The following is a 25,102-nucleotide window of genomic DNA, read 5'->3' on the forward strand; positions in this document are numbered from 1 at the left end:
ATTTTGAATTCTTTACAATATTCACAGATTCTGGTCGATTCTGAAGTAAACAAGTAAAACATAATGACAGTTATATTTTACTATTAAAAATTGTTTATTCATATGTACCATATGAGGTTAATTTGCACAATAAACAATTTGGGTAGACACAAAGACACCTTTTCATGAATACACATTTCTTATATATATAATTTTCCTTACAAGTTGGACACCATCGCTAGTAAGCAACCTCCAAGCTAACTGGTTTAAATAAATGAATATTCACGCGAGGGACGCAGTGGTAGGTATCACATAGCACATGTAAATGAGTAAATTGATCCCTGGTTGATTATTCATTGGAGACGCGTGTGACTGAACATGAGGGAAAGCGGCCGTCGGGGGTTAGAGCGTGGCTCACTCACCTGCGGCTCCTCCTCCGGCCGCGCCCGCGTGTCCTGGAGCACCAGCGCAGACGCTCCCGGCCCTCCTCCGCCTGGTGCCGGAGAGAGAAGGCCTCGTCCAGCACCCCCTCCTCCTGCAGGGCGGAGAGAGAGTCAGCGTCCCCGCGGTGTGTGGGCGCCAGGCTGGCACACGCTACTACAATGGGCTAAAGACATGGATCCCCGACCTCAAGGCCTCCCGTTGGTAACATAAATACCTTCTGAGACCATGTGACCTTCAGACGGTAAGCCACGGTTAATGGAATACTATGAAGGACTTTCACCTTAAAAATATTATAAAACAAAAATGCTCAGTAATTACTATGACACTGGGTTGGGCGGCCTGTAGCATAGTGGTTAAGGTACATGACTCGGACACGTAAGGTCAGTTCTAATCCTGGAGTAGCCACAATAAGATCCGCACAGCCGTTGGACCCTTGTGCAAGGCCCTTAACCCTGCATTGCTCCAGGGGAGCAGCGTCTGCCAAATGCCAATAATGTGATGTAATGACACACTCACAACCTGTGTTTGCATTCACTTCTGGCCAATACCTTACTTGGCTACTTGTATTTGTTATTCTAAAATCTCATCGGGCTGCTTCTGTGTGTGGGCCTTTTTTAATTTTTGTACTGTATCTGAAAAGCATGTGTCAAAATACACAGAACTCATACGTTCTATGATCCAGTAGAAGGAGGGCAAGAGGAGACACGTATCGCTGGGTTTGCGAGAGATTAGCCTGGGTGGCTAACCAATAAACAAGTGGCTGGCTAGCTGCCGTTATTAGCTAAATTCTACTAAATTCACTAAATTCAGATCTGTCCTCTGCCACAAAAACGAGGCCTAAGGCTCTCAGTTATCGGTATAAATAACCAGCTCCCAGTTGATCCTCCTGGTGCCTGGAAAAGCGATCCCTGCACTGGGGGATTTAGGGGACTCCCCAAGGCTGAATATTCATGAGTAGGGGTTGGGCGCTGGCTCGCATACAGAGCAGCTGTGTTTGCATAGGGGCCGCCCCCCTCCAGGACCCCCCCCCAAGCTCCATACCTCCTCCTCGCCCCCCTCCCTCTCCTCCAGAGGCAGCGTGTTGACGATTCGCCAGCTGTTGAGAGGGGAAACAGCGCAGAAAACCTGAGTGGCTATGACCACTGCTTCATTTCCACAGACATGCTAAGAGTCCATACCTTCATTTAGCAGAATGATCCACTGTAAGCAATGCGAACATTACTCAAGATAAATGACATTCACCGTTTGTATTGTATAACACCACACAAAACCGATGTTGTGAAAATGGCACTTAATTCATTCTGTGTCAGCCACTTAAAAAAATTACAACCTCTTATCTCACTGGATGAATATTTTCCATGAAACTCAGAAGACAGCAGTTCTACAGTGTTAGCTCCAGCACCAAGTCTCCCCCTCCTCATTCTATGAAATTCTATAAAATTAATTCTAAGCAGCTCCTATTTGGTACTCGGACCTTTCCAATGATGGCGATCAAGCTTAAACAGCACAGAAAGCACCAATGAAATGATGATTTCAATATCCGGAGAAGATAGCAGCCAATCACAGAGCACTGGCTTGAACTCCTTTGAGCACTGTAAATGCGGTGTGGATTACATCATTTAAATGTTTTAGGGTACTGAGGGTGTGAGGGACAGGGGTGTGTGCGGGTGTGAGGGGCAGGGGCGTGTGAGGGTGTGAGGGACAGGGGCATGTGAGGGTGTGAGCAATGGGTGGCATGTGCAGGTGTGAGGGGCAGGGGGCGTGTGAGGGTGTGAGGGTGTGAGGGACAGGGGCATGTGAGGGTGTGAGGGACAGGGGCATGTGAGGGTGTGAGGGGCAGGGGCGTGTGAGGGTGTGAGGGACAGGGGGCATGTGAGGGTGTGAGGGACAGGGGCATGTGAGGGTGTGAGGGACAGGGGCATGTGAGGGTGTGAGGGGCAGGGGCGTGTGAGGGTGTGAGGGTGTGAGGGACAGGGGCATGTGAGGGTGTGAGGGACAGGGGCGTGTGAGGGTGTGAGGGTGTGAGGGACAGGGGCATGTGAGGGTGTGAGGGACAGGGGCATGTGAGGGTGTGAGGGGCAGGGGCGTGTGAGGGTGTGAGGGACAGGGGGCATGTGAGGGTGTGAGGGACAGGGGCATGTGCAGGTGTGAGGGGCAGGGGCGTGTGAGGGTGTGAGGGACAGGGGCATGTGAGGGTGTGAGGGTGTGAGGGACAGGGGCATGTGAGGGTGTGAGGGATGGGTGGCATGTGCAGGTGTGAGGGGCAGGGGCGTGTGAGGGTGTGAGGGACAGGGGCATGTGAGGGTGTGAGGGTGTGAGGGACAGGGGCATGTGAGGGTGTGAGGGACAGGGGGCGTGTGAGGGTGTGAGGGACAGGGGCATGTGCAGGTGTGAGGGGCAGGGGCATGTGAGGGTGTGAGGGACGGGTGGCGTGTGCAGGTGTGAGGGGCAGGGGCGTGTGAGGGACAGGGGCATGTGCGGGTGTGAGGGACAGGGGCGTGTGAGGGTGTGAGGGACAGGGGTGTGTGAGGGTGTGAGGGACAGGGGCATGTGGGGGTGTGAGGGACAGGGGCATGTGCAGGTGTGAGGGGCAGGGGCGTGTGAGGGTGTGAGGATGTGAGGGACAGGGGCATGTGAGGGTGTGAGGGACAGGGGCATGTGAGGGTGTGAGGGACGGGTGGCGTGTGCAGGTGTGAGGGGCAGGGGCGTGTGAGGGACAGGGGCATGTGCGGGTGTGAGGGTGTGAGGGACAGGGGCGTGTGAGGGTGTGAGGGACAGGGGTGTGTGAGGGTGTGAGGGACAGGGGCATGTGAGGGTGTGAGGGACAGGGGCATGTGCAGGTGTGAGGGGCAGGGGCGTGTGAGGGTGTGAGGGTGTGAGGGACAGGGGCATGTGAGGGTGTGAGGGTGTGAGGGACAGGGGCATGTGAGGGTGTGAGGGACAGGGGCATGTGAGGGTGTGAGCGATGGGTGGCGTGTGAGGGTGTGAGGGACAGGGGGCGTGTGCAGGTGTACCTGGGAGTGAGGATGTTCTTATACTGCAGCTGCTCCGCCTTGCCGCTGACCGCCAGCGACATGGGGATGATGACATCATCGATGTCGTAGAAACACTCGCCACGGAGACGCCGGCGGGCCGAGGTCTGGGGGGAGCGGCAGCAGTGAGCTCTCTCTCTTCACAACACACACACGCACACACTCATGTGCGCACACACACACGCACACACTCATGTGCGCACACACACACGCACACACTCATGTGCGCACACACACACGCACACACTCATGTGCGCACACACACACGCACACACTCATGTGCGCACACACACACACGCACACACTCATGTGCGCACACACACACGCACACACTCATGTGCGCACACACACACGCACACACTCATGTGCGCACACACACACACGCACACACTCATGTGCGCACACACACACACACACACACACACACACTCACACACTCATGTGCGCACACACACACACACACTCACACGGGAGACACGCGCGAGGACACGCTCACAAAGAAGTTCAAACACACGCGCACATCTGAGAAGACTTTGAAAGTCTACCGCCCGAGTAGTTCCATTAGCACCCGTCTTTGAAGGCACACAAAACAGTCAGCCACCAGATGTCACTATTTCTCAAATGAGACTCCCCGCAGCAGAAATGGGTTTGAAATCTCACCACCCAAGCCTGCAACCCAAACAATGTCAGTAACCACTATCCAGAATACGCAGATTAAAGAAATTGCCCATGAAATGAAAACCTGCTTTTTTCATGACTGTAGGAAGGAGATGCGGACGGCTACCTGTGCAGGCTGTTTGTGTGTCTGAGTGGCTCGTGGGGTCAGGAGGTCAGGTGGGCTGTCCTCAGGGGTCGGCGGGAGGCTGTAGGACGACTCTGACAGCTGGGACAAGAAAACGTCTCCATCTGTGAAAACACAGTCACCGCAGAGGCTATACGCTGTTCTACAGATGAACATCTTCCTCAGTGCGGTCCACATCTAAAGCCTTTTCTGCTCCTTGTAATACAGGTGAAGCTCAATTGTGATGGTCATGTTTTCTCAAGCAAGCTAATGCAAAGAACCCCGGGGTATGTTAAGCTTCCTTTGTAGTATACCCCCCTGGAAATAGTCTTGGAGATTATCATTGGTTAATATTTTGATGGATCAGCTCATTACATTCCTGCTGTCTTCTGGTTAAAATACAGTACTGGCTTTATATGGAGGAGGCTGCTCAGTTGGCCAGTGAGAGACACAACCGTTTCAGGACTATTAAGTCGTATTACAGATCCCCAATAGGGGGCAGTGTGTATTCTTACCTTCTGCCCTCCAGCCACTGACCCTTCTTCTCCTCCCTCCACGCCACGCCCGCCCGGGGCAGCACCTGACCGGCGACCTCTCCCCGCAGCCCCGCCTGGACCTCTTCCCATGATGCACCTTGTTGCGACCGCAATCTGAAACACAAATGCGGGGGACTCTCTCTCTCACGATTCAGCAGACCGTAAAAGAACGCCGGGCATGCTTAGAAACCTAGCCGTGCAAAGCGTACAACAACACGCTCCCTCGCAGAAACGTCAGACGCCTGCAGACCCCCCCCCGGGCCCGGCTGCTTTTCGGCAGGGCGCGGGGGGGGGGGGTTTGCCTGAAGAACGGACGTATCGGAGCCGCGCTAACACAAGAGGAGCCGTCGGGTAATCTGCGGCCGGCAGCTGCGTTTCACAGCGGACTGAGCAGAGACAGAGGAGTCCGGTTCTGGGGCGCCCAGATGTGCCGTCTGCCCGGCCAAGATAAGCTGGGAAACGCTGTCAGCTTTCACATTCTTCCAGAATCATCTGCACGCACGGCGGTGAAACACCTCGAGTCCTTGCAAAACAACAGCGCTTCTCCCCCCTTTCCTGTTTGTTACCGATTTCAATAGAAACGAAAAGCACACCGCAAACAATAATAATGATCCAGAGGAGGAAATGCAGGCCATTTATTGGTTCTCTTTTTTGTATTGTGATTAAGTGTGTGTGTGTGTGTGTGTGTGTATTATGTGCACCCTTTTTTTAGCTCGCCCTGTGACTTCTGAAGGTTACGAGTTCTGACAGGAAATCAAACTAACAGCATGGGGGAGCTCTCCCTGCATCACACTGATGCTGTCACTGCAGACTCAGACCGCTCTCTTCCTGTACGGTCATGTTTGGACACGGATAAGACTCCTCTTGTTCACCGCTGAACCTCAGCAGAACACGGCATTAATGATGCTGTAAAAGCGGATGATGCAGGGCTTGCACCAAAGCAAGTCCAGAATTAGACGATGGGTGGACTGTGGGACTAAATAACTGTCAACAGAACCAGAGGACACAAGGCAAAATGAGGCAAAAGCAAATAAACAATGACAAAACAAAACATTTCTCGACACAATGTCATGAATTAAAAAGATGTATGCACGTATGAAACGGGTTGCCAGGACCTGTAATAGAGTAAGACCAAAACAATGACGCTTTCATTCTAGAAAGCGCCATTCACATCTAAAGCTGTATTAATGCCATTCACAAATAAGTTTTTAATTGTTTTTAGATATGTATGCTGCCAATATGAATGAGCAGCATTATATTATTTAAGTGTACAGCCATCTCTTACCAAAGAGAGCTGGGAAACGGGGCGCTTTTTCCTCAAAGCGGGGGCACCTGCACAAACCGGAATCCTCCATCTTTACGGGCCCTGCCCGCTGGACCCAGTCCTCCCTGCAGAGGGCAGTCTGGAGCAGGGTGGGGAGAGGCGTCTCTGTAGTACAGGGCAGGGTGTCAGATATTGTGCAGGGGAAGGCTGTCCACAGCAGTCAAAACAAAGGCGGTACACTCATTCTCCACAATGTCCTCAAATCCACCTCTAATGCGCACGTACTTACTATGAAAAGCCCAATCAGACCGGCCTACTTAAAGCAAGGTCCCAAGTGTGCCAAGCCCATCATAAAATCTCAAAATCAACATCTGTCAACAATAAGCTAATATAATCACAATACTATTTTTATATGAGGATTTTCATAAAGTAAACCAGGGCTAACCATGCCTGCCTACCACCAAAAAACATCTCTTGGCCAAGAGCGACTCTATAAATATATCATAACAAAAGCCGTGAATACAAAGTCGGTAGAAAGAAAGTACACCCTGCTTACCAAGCTTCTGTTCAGGACACACTGTTTCTATAATATATGCCAGCAATAATACTTCACCGATTAGTATTGACCTGGTGTCTCTGGGTCATAATTCTATGACAAAACGTGACATCATAAAAAGAGACAAATGATCTGTTCCTCGTCCACAGAGAAGCCACGGGTGAATGCACACATAAGGCACACACACACACACACACACACAGAATGCACACACATATACACACACACGGTATAGGAACACACACGGAACAGTGTCTGTGCCTCTTTTCTGTACCATATGTGTGTTCGTATACCCAAGGGACATACCCCAAATAGATGGGGTACAAACAGACTAGATAGAATTACCACAGACATACTGCATGCATACGCACACGGTCGTGGGAATACCTTGAGGATAGACAGTATACACACACAGCCCGCTCTCCATCGACTGACTCCCCCGGCACCCAAACGTCAGGCATTCTCGTACGCTCACGTAACCGCCATCGAGCGTCCATACGGACAATGGAAATACAACAGATGCCTGTACCGCGGTGGCATAAAGACGACGGCACAATTCACCGCCTCTACAGATGGTTCCCCGCACCCTAATTCCGCAGGGACCGCCTGCCTCAGGCTACAAAACGACACCGAGCCAGGCACGTCCACTTTCACCTGAGCCGGGGACGCATTTTCAGGGTCGGGCGCTTTATGCGGCCAGCCGACTGCGAAAAACGAAAGGTGCCTCCGCAGAACTGTAATGAAGCGAGCGCTAATGGGCCCCGGAGGCTCTGAGAAAGGCATGTCTGCGTAATCTCCCTTCAGTCTGAGTGAAGTCAGCTCACGCCCCCCGTTTTCACAACAGCCAGCGCATGAATGGGGCAGTGGGCGTGGTTTCATAAGAGGGCTTAGAGTCACGGTTAGAGACAGGTGGGAGACGGGGGCTGGGACCTGGCTGGGACTTTGGGAGTTTTGCGCTCCACTACAAACGCACTGCTACCAGACTGACGCCTAACATCCACCCTCAGGTTAGGAAAGGAGACGGGGGTTGCTGGTACTCCACCAGGTGGTTATGGGCTCAGATCCAAGGCGCGCCACTCAAATCTGCTTCTAGTGACAGATTCTGCCTCCGGGGGTTTTGTTCTTTAGATACTTTTCCCTTAACTACGTGACATACACAGAGTTCTGTCATAGTAACACCGAAGTGGGTGGGATTCACTTTAAAACATGTCAACTTGTGGCAGACAGTGGATGAAATTCCTCAAGAATGAGTCACTAAAATAGTTTCTGAACAACATGGCCGCTTACTAACCGATCCCAGTAATGATCAGAAGAAAGTGTGCTTTAATTGCCATATTCTAATGAATCATTTAATGTCAGGAGAGACCCTGCACCACAAACAGTCCAGTCCAGAGAACTGGCACAAATTAGTCTGAGACACTTGATAAAAGGAGCAATTAGCAGGATGTTACCTGAGGTGAGGGAAATGACCGGGTGTGGCCTGGTCTGCTCCACCTCCCTACACCTGCCCCTTGTCGTGAGGTCACGGGGGTGCGAGGGGCGTGCGTGTGCAGCCGTGGGGTCGCAGGGGTCCCAGCTGGGGACGGCCACCGGACCCTGTGGGGAGAGAGAGTCCAGTCATATTCACCACGGCGTTTCCCCTAGCAACAGCAGGCTGCTTCAACAAGTGGACTCGAGACCTCTTGTGACGGCAGCACCGTGAGATCAGATACAACACCCCACCCCCGTTTGCATGTTAATTGATCATGATTGGCCAGTTATAGATCTGTGGTCTTTTAAAACAGAAATGAGTGAATCTTACACAGCAGTGAATAGTACACATCTACAGCAGGCACAATACCGAGACCAAAAGGGCCGACTTGGACTGGAAACAAACCCAACCTGCATTCATACCCGGCGGATGGGATATAAGGGCCCTTTAATGTATGAACTCCCCTACATGGGCCGTTTTCAGCCGGGGGGGGGCTCACTCAGGGGGGGGTTGCATGATCACGGGGACGCCATTCACCCAGAGCACAGCAGGGCCCCGTCAGTCGCGTCTTCAGTGACAAAGCGACGCACTTCCTGATGAAGCGCACAGCGGTCCCTGGCAGTTTCACTCAAAGCCATTGGAACCTCCTCGTTACCGTGTTGTTTCTCAACGCCTGCTTCCCTCGGAATTATAATGCGACAATTACGCCTTTTCAGAAATGTACCCGGCTCTCAATTACTCCGTAGAGAACACAGCGCACGCAACCGACGGGGAACCTTCGGAGAAACACAAAGGCTGAAATTAAGCCACACGACTGGGGCTCCTGTCATCTGCAGATTGCAAACCGTTTGGCACAAATTAAGCTCTTAGCACTTTGGCTGCAGATTACTGGGCTTGCCATTCAAAGCGTGGCAAAATACGTCTCAATATATAAACAGAAAGTTAATCCAAGTCAACAATGCAGAAGCCTTCAAAAATAAACTTTTTATAGGCATCACAGGTATTGAATATGTAACCAAAAACATTATTATTGTTATTGCTATAAGAACAATAATAATTCATATTATTTGTTGCTGTTGTTTACTATTTATTTGCTTATTCTTGGTGACACACAACCTACATTTTATATAATTATGTAATAGTCATAAAAGTCCAATTCCCTAACCACTACACTGCCAGGATGTTACCGCATTCGCTGCAATGGGGGTTCTGATAACAGCAGAGCAAAGAGCCAAAGGGCTGTCCGAACGTTTGTTTTCCTGAAGACAGTTAATCAAGTCCACTGCTTTATCCAGTGTCCAGGCCTTTTTGGACCACACCATGGCCGCCCACACTACAGCAACAAGCCCTCGTTCAAAAACGGGCATATTTTCATTACTGTGACATTCCTTGTCTGACATTACAAGGGAATCGTGGAGTGACGGCAGGAGGATTTGTAGGATTTGTGTCGTGTTGATGCGAGGATGAGGTGGGTGTCCCGGGGGGGTCTATGGCAGGATGAGTGTGGGCGGAGTTTCAGAGCACAGACTCCTCCCACCTGTCTGTGCAGGCAGGCGGGCGGGTCCAGGGTGAAGAGGCGCGGCTTGTGATAGGTCAGCAGGGGGCGCGTCCGGGCAGCGACGCAGGTGCTGTCCGGCTGGGCGAACTTTGACCTCCTGCGACACGCCCGCTTCCTCTTCAGCCCCACCTGGCCCGGCAGCAGGTCAGCCTGGAAACACGGGTCACTGTGGAGAACAGGGCCGGTTACCCATTTCACCCAAATTTACCTGCTCCTATACCCAAGTATGCGTAGCAAGGAGACAACCCCAGCTGCAGAGGTCACATGTTCGAACATGTCACAAACTTCAAAATGCTGTCTACTGAAAACCCACTGGAAAAAACGCAATGTAAATGAAAGCTACTTGTACACTTTTCATCTCATTTAAGTAGCAGTTTACATAGTTACACAAGTGACTATTTCCCTAAGAAGTCGGCCACGGTTTCACAACTCTGACCCTACAGGGCAGAAATCTTTCCTGATAAAACAGACACACTGAACTGAGGAGAGGAAGCTACATTAGTTCAAATAAGACAATTATCAGACGAGTCATGTGGTTTAGTCATAATCAGGGCCCTCCGGGATCAGGACTGAGCATCTGATCCAAGTGGAGGGCTTTGCACATGGGTGCAGAATGTACTAAACTGAATGACAAATAGTAACCCTTGGGCTATTTTCTTTAGAGAAAGCATTCCTGACCACTCTGGGCAAAACCCAAGTGAAGGCTCACGGGGAACGTCCCAGCCGTTGTGTGCCGTTACCCTACTGGTAATGACAACACCCCGGCCAATCAGAAGCAGCCTCCTGTTCTGTTGAAGAGTGAACGAGGGTCTGAAACACTCAAGAGTCCCTGCTGAAAGGGGGGTCCACAATGGCCGGGGAGAAGCGCTGAGGCTCTGTCACCTCTGCCAAAAACAGCAGGCACTCTGAAGCGTCCAACCAAGAGGCCGTTACCGCAGCAACCCCGTGTAAGAGCACTAACAGAGCAAGTGTCGGGTGCACTCCAGTATCGCTGCACTGGAAACTGGCAGCGTTTCGGATCAAGACTCGGAATTACAGTGTATTCTTTTAATATCTGACCACCTAAATGATCACTTAACAAACAGTAACACAATGCTTGTCAACTAACATTAAGCATTAAGAGAAAATCTAATCGCACTCCTCGTCAATATTCATCATTAATGTTCGGAAAGTAAAACATAAAACGTAGAAGGATGGTACAGAAGGATGCATGCATACCACCATACCAGTAGTACGTACGTGACCAAAGAAATTGGTCTGGATGAGCGGATTCGGCTGCTTGGCAGCCCCGGAGGAGCACCAACAGGATTTAGGATTTAGCCACCCCACAGGACATGGAACACAGGATGTATCCTGATAGATTTCCTCTCCCGCCCGGATCAGCCCAGTCATGCTGACCTTCCGTTAAATGAGGTTTGCGCGGCCTGGCACAGCTCCGCTCGGCTGGAAAGGAGGCCCGCTGCCGCAATCTCTCCCCCCTTCGCTTCAAGGGCGAAGGTCCGCCCAACCCCGTCCCAGCAAAAGGCACCGGAGATAAAAGCCAATGCATTTCTAAACAGGAATTCTCTTACAGTTCGCAGTGCCGGCGGAAAAGTGATACTAATATCCGTCAGTGCGTAAGACATGTCTCGATGCCGTTTCCTCCAGAGCTAACCGTGGCCGCTGAATGACTGACAGCAAAGGAATGGGGTCTAGGACTATAATAATAAGCAAACCCCCAAGTGACCATTTTAAAACAAGAATGGTTACAGTCATGCAATTAAAGTGGAGAGTGGACTGGTTTTGACATTTTGAAGAACCGTAACATATCTACAGATTCATATAAAATGAATATCCTAACCAGCAATGACATGCTGAGGCATCATCAAGAAATCACGATGAAGGGGTCATTGGCATGGAGAAGAAGAACTGGAAAAACAGATTCCTCGTGGTTGGGAAATCAGTGCAACCACAAACCTTCAGGAACCAGAGGCACTGTTCAAATCTAGCACACAAGGTTTGTCTTGTATACGAAAGTAACACATTAAGCCAAATGCTGCGATTTCATTCAGTCAGCTTCAGAATTGGGCCAAAGCACAGCAATAACTCCTTTTCCCTTCAATAGAGATACAGTGAGCTCCATAATATTTTCAAGAAAGACATTTATTTTTCTTCATTTGTCTCTGTACTCCACAATTTTAGATTTGTAATCAAACAAATTCAGATACGGTTAAAGATTCTCAACCCTTTATTAAGCATTTTTTTTATACAAACATTACATGAAAAGAGGAGATTATGGATACAAAAATTGACATATGTATATATGTAAATATGTCTTTGTCTCAAACATGGAGCTCAATTTATTTCATACTGGGTCACAGATGCTAAATGCATTCTGATTGGCTTGTGTACAGGTGTACCAGTTTCTGGTGAACTTCCATGAAGCAGGGAGAAGAAGGTAATTGTCCACGCTCTTTATGGAGGACAGGGCTGCCTGCTCAGGGATTTGGCAGGTCTCTCTCACTCACCTGCTCAGGGATTGGGCAGGTCTCCGTCACTCACCTGCTCAGGTATTGGGCAGGTCTCCGTCACTCACCTGCTCAGGGATTGGGCAGGTCTCCGTCACTCACCTGCTCAGGGATTGGGCAGGTCTCTCTCACTCACCTGCTCAGGGATTGGGCAGGTCTCTGTCACTCACCTGCTCAGGGATTGGGCAGGTCTCTGTCACTCACCTGCTCAGGGATTGGGCAGGTCTCTCTCACTCACCTGCTCAGGGATTGGGCAGGTCTCTCTCACTCACCTGCTCAGGGATTGGGCAGGTCTCTGTCACTCACCTGCTCAGGGATTGGGCAGGTCTCCATCACTCACCTGCTCAGGGATTGGGCAGGTCTCCATAACTCACCTGCTCAGGGATTGGGCAGGTCTCCGTCACTCACCTGCTCAGGGATTGGGCAGGTCTCCGTCACTCACCTGCTCAGGGATTGGGCAGGTCTCTGTCACTCACCTGCTCAGGGATTGGGCAGGTCTCTGTCACTCACCTGCTCAGGGATTGGGCAGGTCTCTCTCACTCACCTGCTCAGGGATTGGGCAGGTCTCTCTCACTCACCTGCTCAGGGATTGGGCAGGTCTCTCTCACTCACCTGCTCAGGGATTGGGCAGGTCTCTCTCACTCACCTACTCAGGGATTGGGCAGGTCTCCGTCATTCACCTGCTCAGGGATTGGGCAGGTCTCTGTCATTCACCTGCTCAGGGATTGGGCAGGTCTCTGTCACTCACCTGCTCAGGCTCCTCTTGCCCCGGCCCTTCCAGCGGCAGGGCGGTTTGGACGTGGGCGATGAGGACGGTGAGAACCCGAAGGGGGGCATCAGGCTGTTGACGATCTGAGTCAGCTGGGCACTCTGCGGGCACAGGACGGCAGCTTTTACACGGCACAGAACGCGCAGGTCACTCGCAACAACCCGACCAGGCTCGACACCTGAACGCATTTCAAATGGAGCTATACGTTTTTTGTTCTGAGAAAGGCTTTTCTTAACAGTTCATAAATGACTCTACACCGATGAATATCCATTCATCTATCAGTACTTTCTATGTATCCCTACACCAGTCTGTGCATCTATTTTTCAAACCGGTGATTTCTCAGGTGCAGAGCAGGGCTACGCTACACAACACACCAGGCTCATCGCAAACAAAAGACCCATACTGTCACACGTACTGTCAGGTGACCTCTCCACGGCAGCACTCTCTACCAAACATTTCAGAATTACAAACATGCGGCTGGAGAACCTGGCCCGACTTCATCTGGAGAGATTTGATTGACTGGTCTGACTCCAAATCAAATGGCTTCGGTGCGGAAAGCACACAGCTTCCATTGGTCCAAATGAAGTCAGTGATGGGAGAAAGCGTCAGGCTCAAATATTGAAATGAGCACCCCGGCTCCATTAAACATGGACCGGAATGATTTTACTTCTCACAGACGTAAGGTCAAATGAATACACAGGGCTCTGGGCCAGATGGCGCAGGACAGATTCCGCCTGCCTGCTCAAATATACTGCCACTGGTCACACTTACCCTGCATTCTTAGTATCCCTGTCTCCTCAGCACATAATATTTTAAAGATGAAAAACAATGAAATTAAAGCACTTGTGAAATCAAGAGGTTTCTGCGCATTTGTGAAAAAAAAGAAGAAGCTAGAATTATCCCCTGCTTTGCCAAAAAGACTGTTTAGGCATTGATTTAAAACACATATTTAGTTTCCGTTTGAGCAACGTGATGAGAGTGCATTCTTTGGCTCTCCCAGCGGAAGGCTTGTTTGTGTGTTGAAACCGGAGGCAAATAAATACCTTAAATAATGAAGCTGAAAGCCATCTTATCTTCTTCCACTTAACGTAACCAGTACACAAATGGGTAAAATAGGTTTCAAATTGTTGTCAGATGAGCCAGAACCCATGGTGGTCACAAATGGCCTCTTTGCAACATTGCAGCATAGCCACAGCAAGTCCATATAAACGTGGTGCCCTGAAATAGGGGACTGTGCATAGAAAATGCTGTCATTTTTACATGCGGATCACAGAGCCCAATGGTCCCAAGACATATGGAGGTCATTGCATATACCCGCTCAACACGAGATGGCGTACCACTAGCGCTCTTGCGTAACAACACCGTTTAACAAAATGGAAATATTCATTGAATCATAGCAGTGGCAGTTGTCTGCTTTGTTTTGTTTCACACAGTTCATGCTAAGTGTACTGTGTGAACGGTGAGGGGAGTTTCACCCAGTTTTACCCAGCGTGCCCGGCGCGCGGCTGACCTGTTTCTCGATGTTCCTCAGCAGACGCGTGGGGCTGCTGGGCTCCAGCTCGAGGTCGGAGGTGAAGGCGTGGTCGTCTCGGTCCAACCTCTCCTCCGTCAGCAGCGCCTGCAGACCCCGGCCAGCAGGAGGGTCGGCCAGGACCACCCCGCCCTGTGGGGGCAGAGAGACGGACACGTTATCGGGCTGGGAGTTTACCGTTGGAAACAAACGTGTGACGGAAGAGCGACACCTTTATTTAGCTCCCTGGCTGTCACACAGCCCCCCGCGGCTGACTCATAAAAACAGTCTGCAGAACCCCCTGCTGACGAGAGCAGACCCAGCCCACTGCGGGAGAGTCTCATACAGTGTCATACTCGTACCGCAGGGAGGTCTACAGCACCGGGAAACCCCTCAGGACCAGGAGGTAACAAAGCATTCATGTGTTTATCTGCAACACTCAGAAAAAGCCCATGGAGGGTCTGGGCAGACCAACCGATCCTTGTTTCTCGATGGACTGGTATTAGACAGCAAGAAGCATTCAGGAAATGTATAGATTCGGGAATGAAAATGATTTTTCCCCAGGTGACAAAGTGTTCCCTTTTAAGGGTATCAGCTGTAGAAACAAAAGTATGCTCAAATTGTTTTCAAATATGTTAACTTGCTGGCTGCTGTGATTGGTCAGTTTGGCTATAAGCGGTGATGGAGCTGTGATTGGTCGGTAAGGCTATAATAAGTTTCGGAGCTGTGATTTGTCAGAGGGTCCATAAGCAGGGAAAGATCTGTGGATTGGTCGCTGACACACGTGGCCCAGGCCGTGACAGACTCTCTCGGCCGTACCTTAGTGGAGCTGATCTGCCTCTGGAGGTTACTGAGCTGCTGGATCTGGAACTCCAGCTCCGACACGTGAACCTGCAGCCAGGTCCACCTGCTGCCGATCTCCGCCCGCTCCGACCACCACTCCCACTCTGCCCCCTGACACCTGCTCCAGAGACAGAGCATGGGAGAGAGAGAGAGGAAGGGAAGGAGGGAGGTGAGACTTAACAAGCATTGCATTTCCTTTTATTGGTATACTTTAATAAGCAGGCGGGAGGTTGGACTTGGGTTTTATCTAATGCTTTTAGCAATCCGCCCTTCAATGGTAATATGGCCTGTTTGAATTTGAATAACTGAATTGTTAGAGAGAGAGAGAGAAATAGAGAGAGAGAGACTCAAAATGAATCAAACATCACACTAAGCGGGGCTAATGCCCGCTCATTCGCCATGATCCCGTGGAACCCCACAGAATCACCGACAGCGGAGCGTGGGCATAAAAGCGAGGCGCGCGATTAGCAGCGTGACCCCGTGCGTGAGCTCGGGGAGGGGGAGGGGACTGGGGCGGCAGCGGCGGCCAATTCAGAGATAATACTCGGAATATTTTATGGCAATTACCATAGTGACTGTTAAAGTACCCGGCGAGCGGGCGCTCTCTGACGGAAGCTTTGGCCTCGTCGTTCAATCAAGCGCAGCCGTGGCCAATCGCAGCAATTAGGTCACCCCCGCCTCCCCCCCCCCCCCCCTTTCCGCCATTCCCTCAATTACAGCCCCATCCCCCGCACCGGAGAGCGCCGCGGACCGCCTATCTGAATCTGGCAGGGACAGATCTGGCAGGGAAAGCGGGGGTATGCTGTCACCGTGTCTGCAAACAGGTCAACAGTGAGCATAATAAAGGCCTTTCAGTGCCGTTATAGCCCAACACACATCAATGCTAATGTTTACCTCATTTATAACGAAGGGCACAATAAGACTGGAACCAATTTCAAAACCCAAAATAGAAACAGGAGGAGGAGGAGGAGGAAAAAAATAAGCTCATAAACTTTAGTAAGAAAACATTTTTTTTTACACGGCGAGAGCTGCAAAGGGGAGATTCCGTTAGTCATTTAAACAACAGAGACACTCATCCAAGGGCAACTGGTGTTGTGCTGAACAGAGTTACGAATCCAAAACCTGCATCTCCACCTCCGGTTTGACATTTTTATTTCACCCATAAACCGCTCCACTGTTTTTCTATACTTAGTCACAGAGAACAATGCACTGCACTGAGGTCACTGTGTTTCACCAAGCATATACTACACAGCAAAAGCCAAAACATAAGTCTCAACCAGTATGTTTAGTAGTAGACTTGAAATATTATTTATATTTCTTTTTTTCTAAATAATACAATATTGCCAATGAGGTGAGACAGTTTTGACTTATTTTAAGATGTGTCAATGGCGTAAAACAATTTCACTTATCGAATAAAACAATACCTTAAAACAAGCTACTGTACTGTAATATTTTCTAAATGAGAGAAAAGAAATATGATTTTAAGTCTCATTACAAGACTAGAAACACTTCTTAAGACAGACCTACATTAATAATGCTCCATTATTTCATCCTTAGACTCTGCATTTTGCTCCAGTTTAGCTGGTGGCTTCATCAAATGAGAAAAGCCATAGGCATCCCTCAAGGTGAAAAAAAGAAAGTGTGTTTCAGTGTTTCCCAGTTTGACACAACACATTTCTGTCGGGTACATGTCCGAATACTGGGCAGTTCACACTTTCTCAAAAGCAAGATCCAGTGTAAGACTGTCGACTGTCATTGGCCGTTTTACAACTCGCCATATCGACTGTGAGGGATGGCTTCCGGCCCTGTTTTACTGCAGTTGCTTATCTGGAATGCTTCCAAAAAAATCCCGTAGAGGAAGGAATTTCCTGGAATGCCGTAAACCTCTTGACTCCAGGTTCTTTTTACGTTTGCTGTAACTTTCATACAAAGGACATTGAAAGAACAATAAAACTAACCATGTGAAACTATGCAAAGCAGGAATGCTTTATGACACTATTAAAATGAATTTGATGGAAAAATACAGCAATTAATTATCGGGCAGAAGCCACAGCCTTCTGATAGATTTCTCCACGTAATGTACCATTAACAAAAAAAAACAATCTCCATCAATTCTTCTACCTACTTAAACACGATTAATTCACAGCTAATTAATTCACACTAATCAGCAAGGGAAGTCTAACTGTGATTGCCGAGGCTGTAGAATCGCTCACAGTAGTGCTCCTCTAATGAGCACGCTCTTCATTTATTTTCCAAACGCGTCGCAGTCCTGTTGAACGTGAGGGTGTTACATGTTCGGGCCACAGGTGCTGAACAACAGCAAAAGTCACTTGGTTGATTACGCCCTTCATGCTACACTTTGACCTTTAGAAATTGTTTGGCAAAGCTGCAATCCCACGCAGTGCAATCTGATTATTTCCACTCCAGCTTAAGCGTCAATGATCCACACTTATTGAAGGCACATTCCGTTTTACACAAAAGAACAGTTTGTGCTGTTTATTTATTCCAGGATGCTGCACTACAGAATTTTCAATGGAAAGGATTTTGAAGGGAGCCAAGGAAATGTTGACAAAGGGAAACCTCTTTTTCTCGGCCCAGGTAAACAGGGTTATCTGTAAACAGGCTAAATTTCTACCCCAGTGAAAATCCCACTATCCTTTAGCCGGTGACCTTCTGCAAGCTGTTTCACGCATCAGTTACCATGGTATTGCAGTGCAACCTTGGGAATGCCAGGAGCTGCCCACTTCAAACAGAGCTGGAAAAGGTTATCTGTGCCGGCTGGTGGGAACGCTGAAAATGTCCGGAAAGGGACTGCGCTGCACACCTCTCAATTCAAGCACGAAACAAGGCCTCTCATACAAGAACAAATAAACCAGCTGAAACCAATTTACACACATTTGGTTCCCCTCCATGTTCTGTTTGGAAACAATTTGTAGATTGCTCTCCTTTCGGTATGCAAATAATCAAACTGAATTTCAACGACCCTCTCGCAAAAGTACTGTATTAAAACTAGGCCTAATGGAATCAACCAAGGAGATAAGAGAATCTACAGGGCCCAAAAATTGATCCATGCGGCACACCTAAAAGAAAAAAAAAGTGCTTTATCCAAACCGGCCCATCTGAACTGAGACATCTGAGCCTCTGTGCCTCTCCGGTTGAGATAAGCCGTCGGGCCGCCGCGCAGCTCTGACAAGCAGGCCCGGCGCCCCCATCCACACACGACTCCGCCGCTGACAGACACACAATGCCCGCCGCTGCCTCCAGGCCCCCACTGATTAAAGAGGAAAATGCCAGGAATATTTACGGCCCGGTCGCACCGTCGAGCGCGCCCACGCGCGCCAGGAAGCACCGGCAGATAGCGAGCGCGGGCCCTTCGAGCCGCTACATAAACAAACAGCCCGCAGCCCCGGCAGGCGGGCACCGTTCCAAGTGCCGCGCTCGGAGCAAAGAGATTTGCAAGGTACGAAATTATCTTTGAGCCCTTCTCTCAATAACACGCACCCACCTCCCATCCCCCCCAAAGCTCAACTGCGTAGAAGAAATATAAAATCACTCAGTCACTTTTTTTTTTTTACACCAGGACTTATGATGTCCACAGCTCTGGTTGCCACTGAAAGGATGAAACATTAATCATTACCATTCTGCTCCTCCCACAGCAAGTAGTTACACAGAACGAGCGGGTCTTTCACGGATTCTTTCAAAAAGGACTAAGTCCTCTCTTTTAATAGAACAGCTGAGATCTTAAACAGTGAACAAAACAAGATCTCCAACAGAGGATTTTAAATCTTCTGCTCTCCGCCTAGTAACTGATGTGGAAAAAATGACTCCTCACCAGATTTAGCCTGGAAAGTCCTGGCAGCTGGGGTGAAACTCGGGAATACTCGACAGGTTCCCACTTGCTCTGTTCCGCCCACACGCTGATAATGCAGTGCAGTTTTCCCATTCCTCAATGAAGGAGGTCTTTCACTTTCCCACTGCTGGCCAGAGCCCAGACAGGCTTTATACTGTAGATACAGCTGGACCAGCTCGATTTCCAGGTCATTTCAGCTAACTTCTGCATCACGCATTATTGGGATAATGTTAATGTACGTTTTTTAAATATTTTCAGCACACTAATGCATCCCAATTAGTAGATGTGCACACATCAATTTTCTGGAGCTAAAGTTCCCAAAACGGGAGCACTGAAGAGCCCTGATCATAAAGAACCCGTTCAGCTCAAACAGCGACTGACATAGGCCTCGATCCCGGTCTGTAGACGGCTCTAAAACTGAAGGGACAAACAGGGTGGACATTAAATTAGTAACATAGATTACAGTTGCGGGTTTCACTGTGTAAAACCTGTGTGATGTATATGAAAAGGCACTGTGCCATACCCATTCAGCCACCTCCAGGCAAGCCAACCTGGTACCGGCCCGACAGTTGAAAAGTGGAAAAGTCTCCAGCTGAAGCAAAGTTGCATATGCAACCCACTGAATCGATCACTGCTTATGAAAAGCAGAGGAGTATACAGCAAAGGCACTAGCAAGAGAAAGATGGGGTATGCTGAAGAAGGAGAGAGTAGCACAGCTGGAGACATGACTCCAACACAGACATGCTACAGTGCAACTGCAATGACACCGACCTCGCCAAACGAACCACAGCCTCCTGTCCTGTTTCTTTCCCAGAACACATAAACATTTAGGCCCCGCCTTTTGTCACTTGGAGCAGTTTGTCAGGAAGCCTCTGGGACCACAAAGCTGCCACCACTGTCACCCACCCCCTTCTCCCTGAGGAAACCACCCGTCATCCCAGCATTCCTGGCCAGAGCGTCTGGTAACCTGGCGATGGGTCGTCACCGGCGATCCGATGGGGGTGGGGGTGGGGGGGGGGCGGTCACAGTGAAGTTAGGTCTGACAGGTCAGTGAAGTCGTTCTCTCTTCACATGAATGACCCTGAACGAGGCACCTGCATATTTCACAAATAGAAATGCAGCCTTTTTCCAGACTTCCAGGCCTGTGAAAGTACCTTGGTTGAAATGTGACCTTGTTGATAATGAACAATAAGAGCTCTTCCTCCTCTCTAGCTCACAGAGGTAAATAAATGATAGGTTATGTACTGTAGCATGGTTTCTGGTCAGCTTCTGTCCAACCAGTTCAGCTTAATAAGAGACAGACAGATACACAAATACTCATACACACATAGCAACAGATACACAAATACTCATACACACATACAGATAGACACTAAAATATCCATACACACAGACACACAAATATGCATACACAGACACAATACACACAAATACACACACACACACACACACACACACACACAGAATGCCCAGGGTTTGGGTAGGGTACACAGAGCTCAGAGGTACACACACTGTAAAGGGTGTACCCTTAGAGGGAGGGCGTTGCATAAGCCAAAGTTTATTTACTCTGAGCTGGAAAAGAAGACCATGGCACTTTCAGTGTTGTTTCTGCTGGACCGTGGCTCTGCAGGAATTCACAGCAACACAGAACAACAGAACAGACTGGTCTTCCCCGTCCAGCAGGAGAAAGAGAAAAAAACACCATCACACTTACAACAAAATAACACTCAGATATACTCTGTATCTTATATTTAGCCATCCTTGTTGTCCTTCTGAGCTGTATCAGATGTAAATGTGTATATTGTGAAAGTCTGACTGTATTCTAGGTCTCATGTTGAAAAGTATTTTGATTCATACACATGGGTTTTTGGTTATAAAGTGCCTTGCAGAAGGCAGGGGTTATGATGGGGGTGAAGAGGCGGACTAGGAGAGGGTGGAGTCCCTCAACCACCACACGCCAGGCTGTTTTTTCGAGCAGCGTTTCACAGCTGTTCAAGCTATCATGGAGTCCAGGAGACTGCACCCACCTTGTCCTTAACAGAAAGCTGACTGGCCAATAAATAAATAAATAACTGCCTGAAAGTAAACAGTAAACCTTTAACGGCCCACCGACCACATCCCCCACCTGGAAATGAAAGCCCTCACAAGTGACTGAAGAAGTCCACGCGGTAGACAGAGCTCAATGAATCAGTCATCATCTTAGGGTTCATCATCGACAATTAGTGGGTGGAGTCAAATCCCACCTTGAGCTTCGCTGTCATTGGCTGGAGCTTTTCAATCCTCTAACAGCAGAGACCTCTATTTTTCTTCCTTGCTGTACAGCCTGGTAGTCTTTGTGCATACAGTCTCCATATCTATATTTAACTTTAATTTCCTGTACCTCCAATATTAGCATGAGGGATTTTTTTTTTTTCCCCGCATCGCTACACTGGAAATATTTCTTTCTATGTGCTATGTACAGAGGTGGGTCTCACTGTTTGACATATTTAAATACCTGGTAACATTATTATAAATGAAGAAGAAAATATATACTATGATATTAAACAACTATTCCGTTGGGATTTAGAATGCTTTATCCTGAAAGCAAAAGTTACTGTCTTGCCCACTGAAGGAGAATTTGGTAATATTAGTAATTGATATTGTTTCCGATTTAATCAATCAACAAAAAGTTAACATGAGGTGCATGCCCCCATAGGTCCCAATAGCACAGCTCAGCCTTTGTCTGCAAATCAGAGTGTAACACTGAAACCAGCCCCCACCCCCTGACCAAACACACACATACACACACACACTCACACACACACACCACACACCGCTTTGAGGAGAGGAAAACAGCGCCGCTCCATAAGGACCGGGGTTGTTTGTGGGCCGGACGAGCAGGCCAGCGTCGGGCGCGGGCGTCTGATTGCTCGGCGGAGGGAGAGAGCGGAGAGAGGAGATGAAAGAGGAGACGGCCCGGGAGCCGCGCTTTCCCGCCGCCGCAATCAGCGGAGGAGGGCGCGGCGAGTGTCTGTGAAGTGGTCGTGGAGAGGGCCGGGGAGCCCGGCGGCCAGGTCGCCCGGCACGGCCCCTTTCTTCTCCCGTTTGAAACAGGAGATCCAATCAGAGCACGGCGTCGTGGGTGCAGAGCACTGCCTGCCTAACCCCCCCCCCTCTGAGTCATCTGTGACCACAGACCCTGTGTGCCAGAAACCGGGTTCTGCACGCGTACTCTACGCATTCGGGGTGCCAAGGCCGCCTATGTACGATTAACGCCACTTTGATTTTGATTTTCACGGTTTTGTTCTTTAACACCTTCTTTTCTGAGATATCAAAGTACCATCATTCAAACCTCCACATGTTATGGCAAAAGCTGTCTGTAGCATACAGTGTCTTTATGCTACAGTAGAAATAATTTAGGCTAACCTTGAACTGTTAAGACTAAGACAGCCAATAGTTTTATATATATATATATATATATATATATATATATATATATATATATACCTATTGCCCATGTTCAAAGGTGTAATGTAACCAAAAATATGCAATTTACTGATGAACAAAATTGTGTATCACGCCCTCAAATTAAGCCAACAGCTGCAATTTCTCACGTCTTCACAATATCTACCCCTGTACAAGGGTACACCAGTACACTTCCCGGTACACACACTGGCATGCAGTTGGTCGTCGGAGCACAAGAGGATTCTCAACGGCACACAGCTGGACTGGACTGACATACACTCGGCTCACACAGGTGGCGCAATGACCATACACTGGCGATTTAATATTAGCATTCAGCCGAACATAAAACAGGCACACGGTCTGACGTACACTTGGACTCACACAGGCACACTGTTGATGACACTGGTGATGTAACAACAGCACTCAGCGGAACATAAAACAGGTTGACGGCTTTTCTAAACAGGCACGCAGACGGACTTACGCTGGCGGGCAGCTGGGTCCTCGAGCCCCTCCTACGTCCCGCTCCTCGTCAGAGCTGCTGTCTGTGACGTCCGAGTCCAGCGCGGTCCGCGCCTCGCTCATCACGGCTCGGGCCTGAGAGACGAACGTCCGGACGTCCTCCCTCCGCGGGGGAGAGGGTGCCTTCTGAGGGGGAGGGGAGAAGGCCAGGCTGCCCCACAGAGCCCCCTCCTCATCCGCGTCCAGCCCCACGGGGGTGAGGAACGTCTTGGCCTCCACGGGCCAGTGTGTCTCCGGGGGGGACAGGGACCCCAGGAGCGCCCCCTTCAGCCCGCTCACCTGGCCACCGCAGTGCCGGACCGCAAGTTCCCCCAGCACAGCCTGCAGCCCCCGCTGCACCCGGGAGGCCCGCCCCAGCAGGGCGTGTTGCCGGGAGCGACAGCGCCGCGTGCGGCCCAGCAGGGTCTCCCTCTGCGGGGCGCTCTTGGGTTGGGCCTGGGTTTGGGGCCAGCCCACCTCCCTCTCCCCTTTGACCCACGGGGGCGGGAGGAGCAGCGATTGGGCCTGGGGCTCGGCCCCCCTGAGGCAGCGCTCCATTGGCGGGGGATGTTTCGGGCTCGCGCCCCGGAAAGACCGCACCACCGCCTGGCCCTTGTGTTCGGGGACAGACAGGATGTAAGTGTCCGGGCCCGGTGGACATGCCAGCACGGGGCTGGCCAGGCTCTTGTTCAGGGACAGGAGGTTGAGAAGAGTCCCGGGGCTGGACTGGAGCATGGTCCTGTAGCTCCCCATGGACTGGACCAGGGGAGACAGGAACGGGCTCTGGAGCTCCAGGGCGTCCTTGGAGCAGGTGTCGGGGGAGGGCAGAAAGGTGAGGTTCAGCCAGGCTGTCTGGGAGCAGTCGTCCTCCATCAGCTTCTGTGGCGGGTCGAGCTCCAGGCCCAGGAGGGACCCGTTCAGATCGATGCTGCTCGACCCCAGCGGGGAAGACAGGTGGATTCCATGGCCGTCCGGAGCCGCCTCTGTCAAAGCTGGGGCCATCGTCTCTGGCTACTGCGGGCAGAGCTATTCAGCGACCAGATTGTGCCACTCTCTATGTGCCTGTGTCTGAGAAACCAGGACCATCAAGTCCCAAGTCTAAATAAGATAAATGAAATAAATGGATATAATTATCAATAAAAGTTTTTTAGGTTGATCTATGCTCATACAGAAAGGTCCGTTGGCAAAGACAATATAGCTGACATTTGGCTTATTGATTAAACGAAAGTTAGTTCGTTTCTCTCTGGTTTGCATACGAAATCCCGAGCTGACACAGAACGTACAAAAGCTAACAGTCAACTTGAAAATAACGATACCACATTCTACTCACACTCTCCGTGAGAAATCCCGAGTATTCACAAAGCAAACTCCCGTGTTGTGATCACTTCGAAGTTTCAACCCCTGACACTTCTTTTCGAAAGAAGTATATCATTCCACAAACGTAAAAATTAACGTTTACTGTATTTTAGAAACCAGCCTCCGGCAATTACCCCTCCGATCCCCGCTTTCCTACCAACTGCCGCTGCAAACGGAGCTTGTCCGCGAACTGCACATCCAAGGAGGAGGGAACTATTTGTGGGTGTGTTTATGTAAATATTATTTGACGTTGACCAATTAGAAATTGGCGGCAAAAGCCAGAGCGGGTAACTGTCCATTTTTTCAGACAGCTTGGCTCAATCCTCATATTTCAACTAAGTCTGCGCAGCTCAGGCTTAGAACCAAAATGGCGTTCATTTCATACATGGATTGTCGATCCATAACATCCAATCAGGGTGTGAGGGAGGGAAGAACTTTTGTTTTGTGAAGTCTGGTAAATGACCACGCGTCCTGAGAGGTCTGAGATTGCTGTGGTCAAGTAGAAAATATGGCCATGCTGTATGCTAACGCGTGTAACATATTGTTTTCTCTGCTCAAAGAAAATGTTTAGATTTAGCTAAAAAAATGTATCGCAAACTCGATTAAAAAAATAAATAATCGAAAAATAAAACGCCAAAACCGTGATCACATTTGGCCACAGAACAAATCGATGACACATGTCTTATACACTGTAGCCTACGGGA

The 25,102-nt window shown here is 49.7% G+C and overlaps 1 protein-coding gene across 1 annotated transcript; it reads right to left on the reverse strand.

Moving 5' to 3' along the window:
• Positions 1–397: 397 nt before the first annotated feature.
• On the reverse strand, positions 398–24,540 carry kansl1l (KAT8 regulatory NSL complex subunit 1-like). Its single transcript, XM_061226888.1, has 13 exons — positions 24,373–24,540; positions 23,026–24,140; positions 15,227–15,368; positions 14,408–14,560; positions 12,877–12,998; positions 9,601–9,787; positions 8,044–8,188; positions 6,058–6,201; positions 4,752–4,886; positions 4,240–4,361; positions 3,438–3,562; positions 1,465–1,519; positions 398–514 (listed from the first exon to the last, which is right to left on the reverse strand). Exons 2-13 carry the CDS (start codon positions 24,042–24,044, stop codon positions 398–400), a joined length of 2,466 nt encoding a protein of 821 aa, XP_061082872.1. The 5' UTR covers positions 24,045–24,140; positions 24,373–24,540.
• Between the last annotated feature and the right edge of the window lie 562 nt (positions 24,541–25,102).

This window comes from Conger conger, chromosome 17 (assembly GCF_963514075.1).
Source record: "Conger conger chromosome 17, fConCon1.1, whole genome shotgun sequence".
Lineage (NCBI taxonomy): Eukaryota > Metazoa > Chordata > Actinopteri > Anguilliformes > Congridae > Conger > Conger conger.

Excerpts from the sequence above, each read along its gene's own strand:
- kansl1l (XM_061226888.1), bottom strand. The coding sequence starts at position 24,044 with ATGGCCCCAGCTTTGACAGAGGCGGCTCCGGACGGCCATGGAATCCAC. Across the intron at positions 15,369-23,025 it reads GGACCCAGCTGCCCGCCAGC|GTGTCAGGGGGCAGAGTGGG; the intron begins GTAAGTCCGTCT and ends TCTCTGGAGCAG. Across the intron at positions 9,788-12,876 it reads GGCAAGAGGAGCCTGAGCAG|TGACCCGTGTTTCCAGGCTG; the intron begins GTGAGTGACAGA and ends TGTTCTCCACAG.